General features: G+C 48.0%; 1 protein-coding gene across 7 annotated transcripts in view; it reads right to left on the minus strand.

Moving 5' to 3' along the window:
* The window catches only part of ncor2 (nuclear receptor corepressor 2), an 82,725-nt gene that overhangs the window by 20,472 nt on the left and 46,180 nt on the right, over nucleotides 1–16,073 (minus strand). For 6 of the 7 annotated variants that reach the window (XM_027277590.1, XM_027277591.1, XM_027277595.1 and 3 more), the window contains exons 9-18: nucleotides 14,886–14,952; nucleotides 12,792–12,964; nucleotides 12,581–12,674; nucleotides 10,861–11,039; nucleotides 10,348–10,402; nucleotides 10,153–10,251; nucleotides 5,449–5,582; nucleotides 4,358–4,399; nucleotides 3,681–3,841; nucleotides 2,625–2,687 (exon numbers count right to left, since the gene is read on the minus strand). In XM_027277590.1, coding sequence (XP_027133391.1) covers nucleotides 2,625–2,687; nucleotides 3,681–3,841; nucleotides 4,358–4,399; nucleotides 5,449–5,582; nucleotides 10,153–10,251; nucleotides 10,348–10,402; nucleotides 10,861–11,039; nucleotides 12,581–12,674; nucleotides 12,792–12,964; nucleotides 14,886–14,952 — 1,067 coding nt within the window. The remainder of the gene's footprint in view (nucleotides 1–2,624; nucleotides 2,688–3,680; nucleotides 3,842–4,357; nucleotides 4,400–5,448; nucleotides 5,583–10,152; nucleotides 10,252–10,347; nucleotides 10,403–10,860; nucleotides 11,040–12,580; nucleotides 12,675–12,791; nucleotides 12,965–14,885; nucleotides 14,953–16,073) is intronic. The other variant, XM_027277593.1, reaches the window with a different exon arrangement.

Genomic DNA, 16,073 nt, shown 5'->3' on the forward strand with positions numbered 1-16,073 from the left:
GACGGAGTGATCTCTCTCCGGAGGGCCGGCGGGAAGCTCTTCGGGGCTGGGCCTTTCCGATCCAGAGCGCAGGAGATGAAAACAGCTCTCTCTCGTCTCGGCGCTCCTCTTCCTGCCAGCTGGCTTGATACTTGAGCCGGTGTCAGGTTGACATGCTCCAAAACAGCACATGCTCCTGCCCTCCTTTCCCCTCTCTCTCACTCTCTCACTCTCTCTCTGTGTTCACTCTCTGCTTCGGTTTTTAGAGTGCTGGTCCGCTCGTTTCTGCCGTGTCTCTCCCCAATGGCGGTCGTCTGGGAAGACTTCCACAGGAAAGTGGGACTGTGGGGCGGTGCTATGTGCTCTCTCTCTCTCTCTCTCCTCATCTGATCTCTCCTCTATCTCTCTTTTTCCCTCCCTCTCTCTCTCTCTCTCGGTCGGTCCGTCCCTCCCCCCCTCTCTACCTCAGTCTGCCAGCAGGCATCGCAGCACGCACACACAAACGCATGAGTGAATACACACTCGGTCGAACTCCCTCTCTTGTTAATACTCTAGCACACAGACGCAAACACACACTCACAGGCGAGTCCATTAGTAAACAGAGAGACAGAGACACACACACACACACAATGGAGGAAGGGAAAGGATACAGAAGTGGAGAGTAAGCAAAGAGAGAAGAGACGAATGGGGGAGGGACAGCAGAGAGAGAGAGAGAGAGAGAGGGAGTTGATGTTGATACCATGAGAAAGCATAAAGGCTTTCACATTTTTCCTGACTGACCTGCTTTTCATCTTGAATGTGACCTCTCTCTCCGGTCTGTAACAACACCGAGCGAGCGAGAGAGAGAGGCGAGGCGAGGGGGGGGTGAGACAAAGTGAGTGAGTGTGTGTGTGGAGGGGGAAAACAGAGAGGCACTACTTGCCAACTCTTCCACTCGCTCTTGCCAATCTGGGCCCGTTGCCACATCTCCGAATCCGAAAAGAGACGGAGATAGAGCAACAGTGAAAAAAAAAAAAAAAAAAAACAGAAATAATGTGCTCGTCTCTACCTGCTGCTCCTTTAAATGGCTTCTTCCAGCAAAGCAGAGGCCATTATCCAGCTGCCTGCCTGCACCCGAGCAAAGCCTGGCAGATTAGTGCACTTACATAAACGTCAGCCAAGAATGGCGCACATGCAAACACACACACACAGACAGGAGATGGTGGGTTTGAGAGAGAGAGAGGCTTTGCAAAGATTGGCCGCCCCTTGTTCGAGGTACAAGACAAAAAAGTGATCCATCTCCCGCCGTCCTCGTGGAGCGGCTGCCACGCTGGAATGCAGGACGTCCTGCCAGCCCGCTAGAAATGTCATTATTCAGATCTGTTTACCTCGAGGGGATCAACACATTAGCATCGGGACACCTAAGCCTCTTTAGGACGTATACGTATCAGGCACCTGGCGAGGAGGGGGCAGCACCTTGAGGAGCTTACGGTGAGGGGTGGGGCTGTGATCTTGGGAGGTTCTCGGAGGGGGAATCCCTCCTGGCAGGTTCGGTTTGTTAGAACTGATGAAAAATGGCAAGAAGAGACTCCCTCCTTCCTCGCCGGCCTCTCTCGGCTCTGTGGTTGCGGTTACATAAGCCCTTCATAGAAGAAGAAGAAGAAGAAGCCCCCCACTCCCACCGAGCTGGCAGGCTAATCCTCCGGGACGGAGAGCCCCCCGACTAATCCCGCTGCAGGAGAATGGAACTGAAGACATTAACCGGGATTACTACACGGGGCCGCGTTCAGCGCTAGAGTTATTGCAAAATAACCCCTTAACACACAAACCCCCTTCAAAAAAAAAAAACAGCACGAGACAGATGCCGTAACACGGTTTCAGAATCACTATGAGCGGCACTTCATCTCCTGTTGATCGCAAACACGGAGCGAGGGAGCGAGGGAGGGAGGGAGGGAGCGCAGGTTGAATTAGTCAGAAGCAGAACTGAGAGTGGCACAGCGCCAGATGACACATCATTTACAAATGGCCACGAAGCGGCCGAGTCAAGAGCGGAAAACAGGGTGGCGCTGCAACGTTTTTTATCTTTTAAAACTCTAGAGCTTAAATATGAATCGATAACTGATATCTGACCGGCGGGAAACCCCTGTACGCGTTAGAAACCGACACGGCGAGGCGTTCGTTACATCAGTAACTGAATCTGCACCACACACACACCGAGGACACGGAGGCTGGTGCTAGGAAAATGGGCAGCGTGTCAGTGACCTCTGTGAATGAGCCATAGGCTTCTTGGTAATCTTCAGTCAGAGACAATAAACAGGCCGAGTTAATGACTGCTGGCTGATAAGAGGCAGACTTTTACAGCCTGGCTTGATAAAAAAAAAAAGAGAGAGAGAGGCTGCCTTGACCCAGAGAAAGAGAGAGAGACGAAGGAAACGGCTGCAAAGAGCAACAGATCCAGTCCAGACTCTCGCACTCACACAACCTAGCAGCTCAGCACGTGGCGGTTTGCTGCCTCACTAACAGGAAGTCACAGCCACATCACTTGTCTTGTCTGTGCAGAGTGGCCCGAGCTTCTTTCTGCCTTTTTAATCCAAACACACACACACACACACATTAAACGGTGATGAAGTTTACACCTGACACACACACACGACACGCACTCTTACCTTTCTTGGCGGTTTCCATCTCTTCTTCAGTCCAGCGTGAGCTCTCATTCATTTCCAGATTGGCTGTTACACACAGAGAAAAAAAAAAAAAAACAACACACACACACACACACAAAAAATAAAAAAACAGAAAAAGAAACAGAAAAACGAGAAGCAGCATGTTAGAGAAGGCGGGAGGAGGAAAGGGGGGGGAGGGTAGGGGCAGTTGTGACAAAGTCGGTTAAGGGAGTGACTGACGAATCGGAGGGTGGGGGGCAGGGTGGTGTGTGTGTGTGTGTGTGTGTGTGTGTGTGTGTGTGTGTGTGTGTGTGTGTGTGTGTGTGTGTGCAGCGTGGGTCGCTGAGGGACTGTTTGTTTTAGACGGAGGAAGCAGGAAATCCAAGGAGAGAAGTCAGTTAATGATTATAGACATAACAACTGGCTTCTCTCCAACGCGTAGGCCACAAGCCAGGCCGACCCTGACCTGAGCCTGGCAAGACTTACAGTGTGTGTGTGTGTGTGTGTGTGTGTGTGTGTGTGTGTGTGTCCTCTATGTCGGAGCTGTGAAGGGCACGCAGGGCCAGCGAGCGACTGCGGCTAGCTCGGGGAACAAACAGCAGCGAGCTGCTGCTGCTGCTGATGATGATGACGGCCCCTACAGCCCCCGACAGAGAGTCACCTGGGGATTCCCTGCAACTAAATCTGTGCTGCAGCGTGCACACACACACACACACACACACACACACACACGTGCTGAAACATCAAAAAATCTCTGATAGCCTGCAGCAAGAGTAGGTGTGTGTGTGTGTGTGTGTGTGCCATCTGCGAGGAAACAAAGAGCGACCACACTGCTGACACACCGACTATTCTGTCCTTAAATAATACTTTTGTCTTTTGCAGACAGGTGGGATTCAAACTCGTGACTTTTTTTCCCCCACTCATGAGCGTGGACGTGGGTGAGGACAAAAAGGGACAACAGTGCACTCTTGTGGTGCGACACGGGAGGCTACAAACTAGACCAAAGGTGACGGCACTCGTGCGTGAAGCTTTGCAGTAGAATGAAGCGCGTTCACTGACCGAGCTCATTGTTGAGTGGCGGCGTGGTGGTCTCCTCCACTTCGCTGGTCATAGAGCGGGTCACGCGGCCCTTGCGGCGGCCCTGGCTGTTGGCTGTGCGTCGACCCTTGAAAGCCACAGTGGGCTCTTTGTCCTCTGCATCTTCTCCAGAGGTGTCATCCCTGTGGTGCGAGACACGTCGATTAAACAGGGAAGGTTTAAAGTTTGAAGGTGCGAGCGAGAATTAAAGACGGCCGCGGTGCAGTCGATTTTTTTCATCTGTTAGCTGCTGATGATCAGTGTTCAAACGGCATCCTCAAACATCTTGTTTTGTCTACGACGCAAAAATATTCAGTTTACCGTCATCGAGGATGAAAGAAAAGCAGAAAATATTCAAATTTAAGAAGCTTTTAAAGACATTTTTCAACAGGCTGTACCTCGAGATGAAAGTAAAAGGTCCAAGAAACATATTTTAAATATCTGATGACACATATATAACACATGGATGCAGAAGGACCTCCATCAGGTGGAGCACATCACATAATATCCATCCGTCCTGTCACGCTTCCCCCTCTTTTACCTGCTTTGCTTCACACAGCAACACCTCACCGGTCTGGGTGTGGTTACTCGTTCGTTTGGACAAAACACAAGTTAAAAAAAATACTAAGAATTTAGCCGGTGATTAATTTAATACGTACCAGCTAATTGAATAATCGACCGCAGACGAGGCACGGCGAAGACTGTGGATTACAGAGTGCAGAAATATTAAAGATGATCACTTTAATTGAATATGATGACGTCCTGAAGTGTTGATTGTGAATGTATACACCAGGAAGGTTCAATTAAAACCAAATGTGCCCCTGTGAACGTTGATTGCAGGTTGCGATATAAGATACATGTGTAGAGAGATCTCGTGATCTTTTCTTCGATGTAAATACGGACCGCGGCGTCCTCTCTGCACACGAACGTGATCGCGTGTTCCTTCTTTCTTTTTTCTCCTCCAAGATAATTTATCGAGTGTCAGCGCGATGGCATGCCAGGAGACGGCCACTGAGTTTGAACCTGCTGCACCTCCATTCATCTTCCCACAGCTCCATTAATCTTTCTGAGGGGAGCCGGTTGCACCCTAAATATAGGCTGAGCCAGCTGTGCCAGGGACAGGCAGCAGGCAGCAGCGGAGTCCCCTGGCCTGGCCTCAGAGCGACGAGGCGATGCTTCATCATCATCTTAAGAGTCCGACACAAATCTGAGCTGCTAATACTCTGACATCATTATATAGAGCATGAATACTGATCAGAAAGCAGCGATATTCCATCCATCGCTGGCACCGTGCCTGTAAAACACCTCCTCCACCTCTGCAGCTGCAGCGCCGCCCACGCATTCCTCCTCAACGCGCTGACATTTGAAATTGACAGCGAGGTTTAATCACGACGCTCAGACTAACAAAAAAATAAAGCGGAGAGAATTTTAAAAATGACGCTTGGCGCTGCGTCGGGAAGGCGAGGAGCATAAACAGGAAAACAGCTGTTTTAATGCGAACGCTCGAATGTGCCGTAGGTGGAAAGTCTGGCTGGAGGTGAGGGAGTGAGAGCTCGCGGGTTACAGGATGATTGGATTTGCAGATCCGCTCACCGTCCGAGCCAAAACTCACTCCTACTTCGTTTGCCGAAGCCGACCTGGAACAATTTGAAAACTGTGAGTTGGAGAAGCGAGTGGGGAAAGTGAGGCGACGTCGCAGCGCTCGGCTATAAACGAGATGCCTCGGTGTGACTGGAGGAGTTATACTCACTTCATTCCATCCTCCTTGTCTTCAGCTTCATTTTTTTCTTCATCCCTCTCTCCCTCCTTCTCCTTCTCCTCCTTCTCTTTGTCCTCCTGGCTGCCCCGGTGAACTTGTTGCTGCTGTTGCTGCTGCTGGCCGTGCTGCGACGAGGAAAGACAACGAGAAGACACAAATCATTAAATAACACAAAGACTAATCCAAAGTCTTGAAGGCAGCACTTCATATATCGAGCTGAGAGCATCATAGGTTTGTCAGCTGCTGTATCCAGTTCTCTTTATACATCCATGCTGAGAATTTGAAAGTTCAGTTTCAGGGACTGTACGTACCTTCACAGGCCTCAGTGATCGTGTGCCTCTTCTAGACTTAGAAAATGTTACTAGACTGAATGGATCAAATTGGATCAGACGCTGTTTTACAGCTTCTTTCACAATGTGAGCCGAGAGGAAAAGGTGTGATTGGACCAGCGTGCATCACGTGAGGAGATCTCTGACTGTATCTCAAACGTACAGCAAACTGTCGCTCACCATCTAACTAAATTCCTGTTTCCAGGATTATTGAAATGTTCGTGCTTCAGCGCATAAAACAATTTGACTTTATCCGCCGAGTGGCCGAACGGTGCCAGATACGAGAAGGAAGCTACATCAGCTCCAGAAAAGTCTCTCGCCGGATCGGGCAAGTCAGTTGTTACATTTACTAGCCCCAAGTGGGCCAGGTGAGCCCAGCTTAGACACACTTCGATGTGTGGACCATTGACAGTCACCCACAGGTTTTTGAAGAGTCATTGTGAAGCTCATCTTGGCAGTCCTGACTCTAATCTAAAAATCAGCAAAGACGTGGATCATCAGGCTGAATGACCACCTGTAACCACACCGACCTGTCAATCAAAGCGTCCATGCTCATAATCCTGCATAACTTTAAGCCTTAATATAATCTGAACAGGTGAGTTGTATATAAATTCACCCTGGACTTGATTTGATTTTGGGGACTTCTGGAGACTGACTCACTTCTGGAGCCGGCCTGTAACCAGACTCCGAGTGTGTCAAAGGGTAGAAGTTTCACTTCAACAGATTCCTCTGAGCCACAATCTCGTCTTGTGCTTGTTTGCAAACAGTGACTGAGGAGGAGCTTCCTGTGTCAGATCAGTTATCGAACACTGCACAGTCATAGACGGACTTTTTGGGCAGATGGCTGCAGATGGCTCGATGTCTGGCCGAAGAGGTTACACACAGAAACCGCATCGACAGCACAGAAAGATGAAAAATAAAATAATCTACTTATCTGTGATATTTCTAATCTGACTTTAAGTTTAAAGGAAAGAGTAGCCACTAACCTAACGGACCCGACTCATCGTGTGCATACACAAAACAAAACAGGATACGAAAGTTCAGAAATTTGCTCTTCAAGCACTCAGAACCACTTCCTTACCAACTTCCTGCCTGTCTGGGCTTTCAGGGTTAGAGTTCAGGTTAGTACAGACAGACCTCGTCTAACGTGGACAGAGCAGACACGCTCATCCTGATGCAAACCTACGAACTTTACGTGATGTGTTTGCAGCTTCTGTGCTCGGCCGAAGAACGTGAACATCTGTTGATCTCTTCACTAAAAAGATCTGACCCCAAAACTGGGAAACAAACATAAAAAGAAAAAGAGCCGGAGTGTGTCTGACACAAATAAAGTCGACATCAGCTATAAGAGACGAACTAATCGAGGCGTCTCCTGACACGAAGAGACGACTCGAGATAACTCGAACAAGCAGCACCTCCATTAAACAGCTGCATTACAGAGGATGGTGTTTCGATGATTGAGAGATCGATCGATCTCCATCAATCGTTGCTGATCTGGTATCTACACCGGCCACAAACACACACCTGACCTCGCAAACAATTACCAATAGGGATGTAACGATACACTTGACTTGATACGGTTCACGACTTTTTGTTCACGTTACGATTTTCTCACGATTCTTTTTTTAAATCTAAATGAGCTACAGACAAATTATGACCAAATAAAATGATCTTTCTGTAAAGAAATCTCAGGTGCTTTCTTTACAGAAACTCTCAAACAGTTTGTGTTCTCTTATAAAAAGTGCAACTTACATCTTAAACAACAAGACACATGACAAATATCTTCTTTCTTTAGAAACAGTCTCACAGTAAACTGCTGTTAACTGCTGTGATGTGCAGTTTTCCTCTTGAGGTGGCGTAACGTTACTTTGCTTCTCACTGTGGTGGCGGCTGATATGCCGCTGCGTGTTGTTCGTGTTGCCGCTGCATGTTGTTCGTGTTGCCGCTGCATGTTGCTCGTGTTGCCGCTGCATGTTGCAATCTCTTTATATTTCCATGCTGTTTTGGTTTTGTCCGTCTGTTTCTCACGGTTGTATTTGTGTATATAGGGAATCCAAACTGCTCGGTGCGTCCTCTGTTTCAAAGATATTTTCGTCGCCATGTCTTCCCCCGCTCTGTTCTCCGTACCTACGTAGTGACGTGAACATATTCTACTTCTCTCGCATTCGCGAAGAATCGCGATTAATTTTTTCTGTCAACCTGGTGCGAGTCGTCACGCATTTGTACCGATTTTTTAAATCGTGTCACGATGCATCGTTACATCCCTAATTACCAATAAACGCCTTTTTGCATGTGTGTGTCTTATTCACCGTTTATGAATGAATACAGGCCCATCTATGGAGGAACGGTGTGATATTATTTATGAAATCTTTGTAATGGAAAGAATAAACTTCTCTGCGAGACGACAGGAAACTAGAATGGAAAGTTTATAGCTTTAACTTCAACACGTCATGTTCTGTTCATATTTGTATATTTCTCTATTTTCTGATGGTCTTATCTTCCTCCCTTCTTAAAAAAGGTCATAACTCAGCCGACGTTAACGGTTTTTTCCCCAGACGCATCATCAGCCAACATAATCTCGATCTTCCACTGAATCAGGCCTCGGGCTGATCCAGGGACAGCCCCAAAGAAAGTGTAGCAGCCGCTCCACTGCAGCTCTGTGGGGAATAAAACAGTCCTGTAAAGCACTTTAAGATATTTCATATCCTCGCCGTCCTTCCTCTCCCCAAACATAATCTCTATTACCATTCACGGTCTCTGTTCCTCCTCTGTAGCTACCTCCCTCTGCGGCTGGGAGCTATTAGCGCGAGCTGTTCCTCAGCCGCCGCCTAATGAGCGGAGCTTTCTTCAGGAGGGATGAGGAGACAGGTGAGCTCGTACCCACAGGAAAAGGTCGCCGGTAAATTAATGTGCCATTTCCTTAACGCCCGCCGCCGCCGTGAAGTTTAACAGCTAGCACCTGATCTGAGGCGGAGTAAGAGCTGGGAGCTCATTAGCAGCAGACGAGATGAGTCGCGTGGAAACAAGATGAGGCTGAGCAAACTGTGGCACTTGATCAGCACAGCTGTGTGACCTTTGGCGTTTCTCTTCATCATAGGAGTCTTGTGGCCTCGCTGATACCACCGCAGATTAAGGTCACACAGGATGCATCTTAAGCAATGAAAGTTTGTAAAGAGTTTAAATGCTTCTGCACGCTGTGTTTAGGTCTCAGACGACTCGCGTTTATCGGCACGGCCCGGAGTCGAACTCCAGTCGCTGCAGCAAGGACGCCTGTCAGAAATTCATCCCAGCGTTCTTCTGGGAGGGACTGATCGGTCCTCGCTCCACCCTGAACACTGACGGTTCAACTGTAAAATTAATTATGCGGCTCAAAAGTCATGCAGTGGATCATCTTGAGTAAGACTTTGATGGGACTCCTTGGCGGCTCAACTTTCTTGGGCACTGACGACGTTTGAGCCCGTTTCTGACACAACTAGTTAGACCGAATTTCAGCTTTTTCGGGAGGGAGTGAGGACCAATGATGTCGTCCAACATCCGGCTTTCACACAGTTGAAGCAGAGACATGAGTTGGTGTCCTAAAGTCTGAACAAGGCGACAAACGTCACCTAAAAGTGACGTGGTGACATCAGGACAGAAAATATGGAGGCTGTGAAAAAACACCATCCACGCCGATATAACCGATATGAACGAGTCCATATATATGTCAGCACCAAGCGGCAAACTGTGGCTGTGAAGTGAAACTGCAGTTCCTCTAATGTCCACCTGAGGCTGGCTCCAGCAGTGAGTCAGCCTCCATAAGTCCCCATGTCCAAATGTCCAACTTCACAGCAGAAATAAACATGTTTACAGCCTGGTACAAAAAACAGTTTTGGTCTCTGTAGCTAATTTCCCCGTTCATGACAACTGTACTGAGGGTGAATTTATATACAACTCACCTGTTCACATTATATTAAGGCTTAAAGTTATGCAGGATTTGGCTTTTATTGACAGGTGGGTTTGTTTGAGCAGCCTGATGATCCACGTCTTAGAACTACAAACATGGCCACCACACTGAGCTTCAGAAACCTGTGGGTGACGTCACGGATACGCCGTCCGTTCTTTACACCGTCAGCGTTCGTGGCAGTTGCTTCTTTGCTCTTTTAGCTTTCACAAATCTATACTGTCAATATTACGATCCACAAGAACAAACAGGACGTTTCATTTCCTATTTTACACGTCACGCGAGCATGAGCACAAAAACCACTGAACCGAACACATGAAACACGGGGAAAGTCATGAGATAAGCTCGGCGACTGACACCAGCTGACTGCTCGGGTTGCCTAGCAATAACAAAAAACAGACTTTTAGTTTGAAAGGCGTGGAGTACCTGGCTTCGTCCTCGGCGTCTGTAGTTCCTGCGCACTATGTTCTTGTAGTTTTCGTTCTTTTTGGTCAGGTAGTAGAAGAGCACGCACTCTGCCACCGTCTGAAAGGTGACACATGAAAGAAATGTCATGCATCATTTCCTGACAGTCAGAAAAACATCAGAAAGAGAGAGAAAAAAAAAAAGACGAATCGATACCTTTCTCTCCAGAAAAGATGCAATCAGACCAAAGTTTTTCGGGTGCTGGATGAATCTGTGGGAGCAGAACAAAGAAACAATGATTCAGAAGAACACAAAGAAGACGTCTGCGGCGGCGACACAGAACAAGAACATGAAGATTAATGAGTTTAAAGACTAAAAACCACAATCCCAGAGATAAGGAAGGTAACAAATATCTCACTGTTTGAATCAGCTATCAGGAGACGGAGCTCTTCTTCTCTTTTTGCATGTGGGCAGACGCTAAAGTCACTGATTTTACTGTGTGGGTTTGATTTGGTTTCAAACACCTCCTCTTGTTTCTCACGAAAGGGGAAGACTCACTTCCTTACCAACAAGTTATGGACCCTTTATCGGTCACACGTATTTCACAGGAAGTGGGACGAGCCTGTGTTTCAATTTGTTGCTTAAAACGAAACAACAAAACCAGAAAAGAATATGGGATTTGTTACAAAAAAAAAGGATTTCTGAGGAGAAATGACGTGTTGGTCTTACTTCTCTCTGAAAGTGTCCTTCTCCTGCTCGCTCCACATGTTCATGACCTGCCGGTCCTTGTACACCTTCATGGGGTCGTCCATCAGTCCGTTCATGTTGATGAACTTGATGCGCTGCTGCTCGGCGTCAAACAGCATGGGAGGGATGACTGCCAGCTGCCGCATCTGCTTCTCTGTGTTCTGTCACACACACACACACACACACATGACATCCTGGCGTGAGTGGGCTGGTGGTGAGAGGGAAACTATCACGCTGACATGCATTATGTGAAACCTCACGTGGTAATACGTTCTGTTTAAGAGTGGAAGAGTTCACAGGAGAGGAGAGGGGAGGATGTTTAAGGTGTCAGCAGGCCGAGGCATGTCGAATGTAAACACACTAAAGCTGACATCTTTACCCGTCACTCCACAATTTACAACCTGACGGAGGAAACACCTTAAAATGAGATCATGTCTGAAGTTAGGACGGCGTGACGGGGGGTAAAGGAGTGACGAGGACGCGGGAAGGTCGGAAGCATCAAGGCAGGCGAGCAAATCTCCTGCGTGAACTACAAATTTAACATTAACGGAGACATTTATCTGTCAGTCAAAAGTGTAAAAATATTTAAAGCATGTGAGCTGACGTGATTTGCCTCGGAGGGCTCGCGTAAACGCTCCTGAGCGTGCAGCCGTCACACGGATGCAGCCGTTTAATGTTCAGATTCATCATACGGGGACGATAACCGCCGCTGCACCAACAGCCGACTGTGCGTCACGTTATGGACGCAGGAAGAAAGAAGCGAGAGGAGGCTGTAAAAGAAGAGACAGGCAGTAAAAAAAAAAAAAAAAAAAGCAGCACAAACTATCAAAGTTTTGGGAGCTTTTCAATTGAAAGCAGCTGCTGCTGCTGCGAGGCCGCGCTGGCCTTAAAGGGCTCGTATTTAGCTTTGGCTAACTGAGCTACCGCAGATATTCCAGCAGCCAGAACAAAGCATCTGTACAACAGCTGGATTAGATGCCAGGGCTCGGAAATATGCTGCAGTGACCCAAAAACTCTGCTGTCACACAGATTCTGGATTCCTTCCACCAGCTACAGGACTTATGTTTTGTTGTTTAGCTTAACTGTTAGTGGGAGCGAGTTGCTGGGTTTGAGTATCTCGAGGTGTTGTTCACGAGTGAAGGGAAAACGGAGCGTGAGATGGACTGTGTTGATGCAGCATCTGCAGTACTGTGGACGTTGTACCGGACCGTTGTGGTTCAGAGGGGATCTAGGGATAGGGTGAGGAGCTCAGGGTAGACTCACTGCTCCTTCATATTAAAAAGAAGCCAACTGAGGTGGTTCTGACAACTGGGGGGAGACCCAGAACCTACTGGACCCCGTTTAGCCTGGGAATGCCTCGGGATCGCCCTGCAAAACCTGCTGCTACCGCGACCCAAACCCCGGATAAGTGGAAGAGATCCTCAGGTGTGTCGCTCCTGGTTGTTGTGGACTGACAGAGCATTTACAGTCCAAAACTGTGGACTGACCTGCCTGAGAGAGATCAGGGCTGCAAACTCTGGGCCAACTTGAAAAAAAACGCACTTATTTTTTGCTTTATCTTCTTGATTTTGTTGGTTTTGGTTATTGTAAATCACTTTCTAACACCATCAGACATCTTTGGACACCACAGCAGCTTCAGCGGTGTGAAATCAGGAGAACAGAGCAGGCGCAGAGGATAAGCATCTCTGACAGAAGAGCTCACCTCGTGCTCCGATATCCCATCGATGATCTCAGAGACTTCGTGTTCGCTGCGAGCGGCAGACGAGGACAGTCCGCCTCCTCGCTGCCCAACGCGGCTGCAAAAGAACAAACACAGAAAAGAGATCAAACCTACCCACGCCTGACTGGAAGTGAACCACCTGAACATCACACGAGTAACCAGGCAACCAATCACAGTGATTAACAAAGCTCACCTCTGCATGCGCTCCTGCAACTCTCTCTGCTTGCGGATCTCCGGGAACTGTTTCTCGTAGTACTCCCGCACTTTGCTCTCCTTGGCTCGGCGTCGCGGGTTGTTTTCGATGCGCTCCACCTTCTTCTCCCAGGCCTCCATCAGCTGGTCGTAGCGCTGGCAGAACTTCTGTTCCTGTGACACAGAAAAGACTCGGACATCAGCACCGACTCTCTCAGTCTTACCTTCAATCTCAAGACACATGACTGACGGAGCAAGTCCAACGACGGACTTCACAGTTACAGCTAAAAGAGGATCAGAGCCACGTTTTAGGAGAAAGACTCTCTGATTTCTTAATTTCTGGTTTCTTTACTCCTCTATGTTCTTGAGTTTTCCCTCCTGAGGTCACACGAGGTCCCGTGTGGGCCTTGAGGTCCTCAGCAGTATTAGTTGTTTGTCTTTGGTTGGGAACAGTAGGTGCCAGTCTATCTCAACACTGTGGTGTCCAGGGTCACAGAGACCTGTTGCCTTCATAGACATAATAGATAGCTTGTTGTTGACGGTCCAATCTGCGTAAACAGACATCTGTGTCTCCAGACTAGAACATGCTGACAATAACACCTCCATGGGTAAAGACATTCTCTTTGACTAATTCTGGGCGTGTAGTATTTGTGCTGTTATCTTGGGGTTTAAAGTCGATCCACCAGCTGAGTTGGGCAGAATGTGAGACCGACTCAGGCACTTCTGATGAACTTTGAGAGTGTCTCTAATTCAATAAATAATACAGCATAAGACATCAGAGGCTCCTGAACACTTTCTTCCATCAGTCCTGGCAGGAGACTCTTACATTTAATGGACCCCAGTTTATTACTCCAGGAAGTAGTCTGAGCCTTAGTAACGACCTGCAACAGAGACGCTTTCTAGAGACCGTTCAGTCTTGTTCTGAACGGTCTTCAGTCCAGATTAGTCGAGTCTTTAAAAACATTTTCTCTGCACGTACTAAACTGTTTGAGGCACACACCTTTATTTAACGAGGCCGTCATTTAATCCAGAATATTCATTATTGCGTTATTAACTATTACTAGACTATTTTCCTGCCTCCTGTCTGAAATGACTTACCCAAAATAAACGTGTGAGAACTCTTTGGTCACCAGCTCGCTGAGTTTTTGTTGCACAGTGATGAGACGGACGTCTTTGCAATCAGCTGAGTCTCTGCTTTCACGTTTTTGTTACACGCCGATATAAAAATTGCTCGGGGTTTGAATTGTGTTTCGTTTTGGGAGACGATGCTTGGCCCCGTCATTTTGTCAGCTGCATGTGCTGCAGACATCTCACGCTGTCGGGCTTAAAGTTGACTTCAGGTGGACTTTTTTAATGCTGATTTCTAAATGCCTGGTTGACCAATCAGATCGCTCTATTTGTTGCATATTTAATCAAACAATGAACAAGCAGATAATGAAAATAATCATTGGCTGCAGCCCTTTGCCCTCCAATGTCATACGTTAGTAGTCTACGGGGAGTCTGTCCTCGAGCCGTTTCCCAGCGTCCTCAGCAGCAGGCTGTAAAGCAGACCATTAAACCTGCAGGAGACACGACCCTCAGTGGGCTCGTAAAACCACAAGGTGATGTCTCGCCGCGAGGAGCTGCTGCTGCCTCCACCCGACGTAGACACAACAGGAGCGAGGAGCGGACACAAACATTCAGATTTCTTCTTTTCATAGTAAAACTGGAGACTTGTAACGATTTCCTGTCAAGCCGGCTGATTTTTAAGACGTCCGCCTGGCTCCAGCTTCAGAGCTCACCCTCATTGATCCCTGCTTTATTTATAGTCACGCTCTTTGGCTCGGTGTAGCTCGATCATTGGCAGGCGAGCGCGCACACACGATGCTTGTTTTAAGTGCTTGGCTGACAGTGGATGACAGTGTGAGAGAGTTTTTATTCCTCCTCCTCCCCCCCAGGGCGCCGTAAGACTTCGGATCATGATCCGTTCCTCTTTGGTCGGGCCTAAAAATCGCCCCTCACTTCACTTTCAAGGAGCAGCTGGCCCAGTTTCACACCAGTCATCCGTCACGGTCCCAGCAGAGAGTCAAAAAACCCGTCGGGTTCCTCCACTTACCCATTGCTTACGAGCATGATTTCTCCTCTTGAAGTACAAGATGAGCTTCTTCCTCATCGCCTGGTTTCTGGAAGGTGAGAGAGAAAAACACTCGATTTAGACGGCCGGCAGTTATCACGTCATAAAACCAAAGTAGAAGATCTCCAAACGCTCTCTGCCTCGTAAACACGCACACACAAACAATGCCTGTCCTCGAATGCCACCGCTCAATAAACTCAAACTGGCTTCTGGATGGAAAAAGGACAGCGAGGTGAGCCAAACTTATAAAACTTGTCTGGTCTGGGAACAGCCAGCCGCAGTCCCTTCAAAATAAAAGGTCAGGGCCAGTAATCTCCTCAGGCAGCCGCTCAGTTCGTCTCTTTCTCTGCTGCAAGACAGAATTTTATTCCTGACACTTAATCTGTCAGTCGTAAGGTCACGTTCACCCCTCCACCTCCACCACCACCACCACGCTGATTTATGTAATCTCATTCTACATTAGTCACTTCAGCCGAGCTGCGGGGTCTTTAGGGTCGCAGGCAAGACGAGGAAGAAGTGGACGACAGCACCGGAGAGCAGAGCAGACAGAGGGACGGACAGAGACAGAAAAACAGAGAGACAGACAGACAGAGACAAACAGGCAGAAAGAGACAGACAGAAAGAGAGACAGACAGACAGACAGAGACAGAAAAAGAGAGACAGAGACAGACAGACAGAGACAGACAGGCAGAAAGAGAGACACACAGAAATAAAGAGACAGACAGACAGACAGAGACAGAAAGAGAAAGACAGACAGAGAGACAGACAGAAAGAGACAAACAGGCAGAAAGAGAGAGAGAGAGACAGGCAGAAAGAGACAGACACAGACAGAAAAAGAGACAGACAGACAGACAGAGACAGCCAGAAAGAGAGAGAGAGAGACAGACAGAAATAAAGAGACAGACAGACAGAAAGAGACAGACAGACAGACAGACAGACAGACAGACAGATAGACAGAAATAAAGAGACAGACCGACAGACAGACGGACAGGCAGAGACAGAAAGAGAAAGACAGACAGACAGAAAGAGAGAGACAGACAGAGAGAAGCAGGCAGAAAGACAGACAGATGGACAGACAGACAGACGGACAGCCAAATCCAGCGAGGTACTGTTGATGTCTGCTCTCGTTGTGGCGTATAACGGGCGAGAACTAACTAACGCGACGGACAG

The sequence above is a fragment of the Larimichthys crocea genome, chromosome III, assembly GCF_000972845.2.
Source record: "Larimichthys crocea isolate SSNF chromosome III, L_crocea_2.0, whole genome shotgun sequence".
Lineage (NCBI taxonomy): Eukaryota > Metazoa > Chordata > Actinopteri > Sciaenidae > Larimichthys > Larimichthys crocea.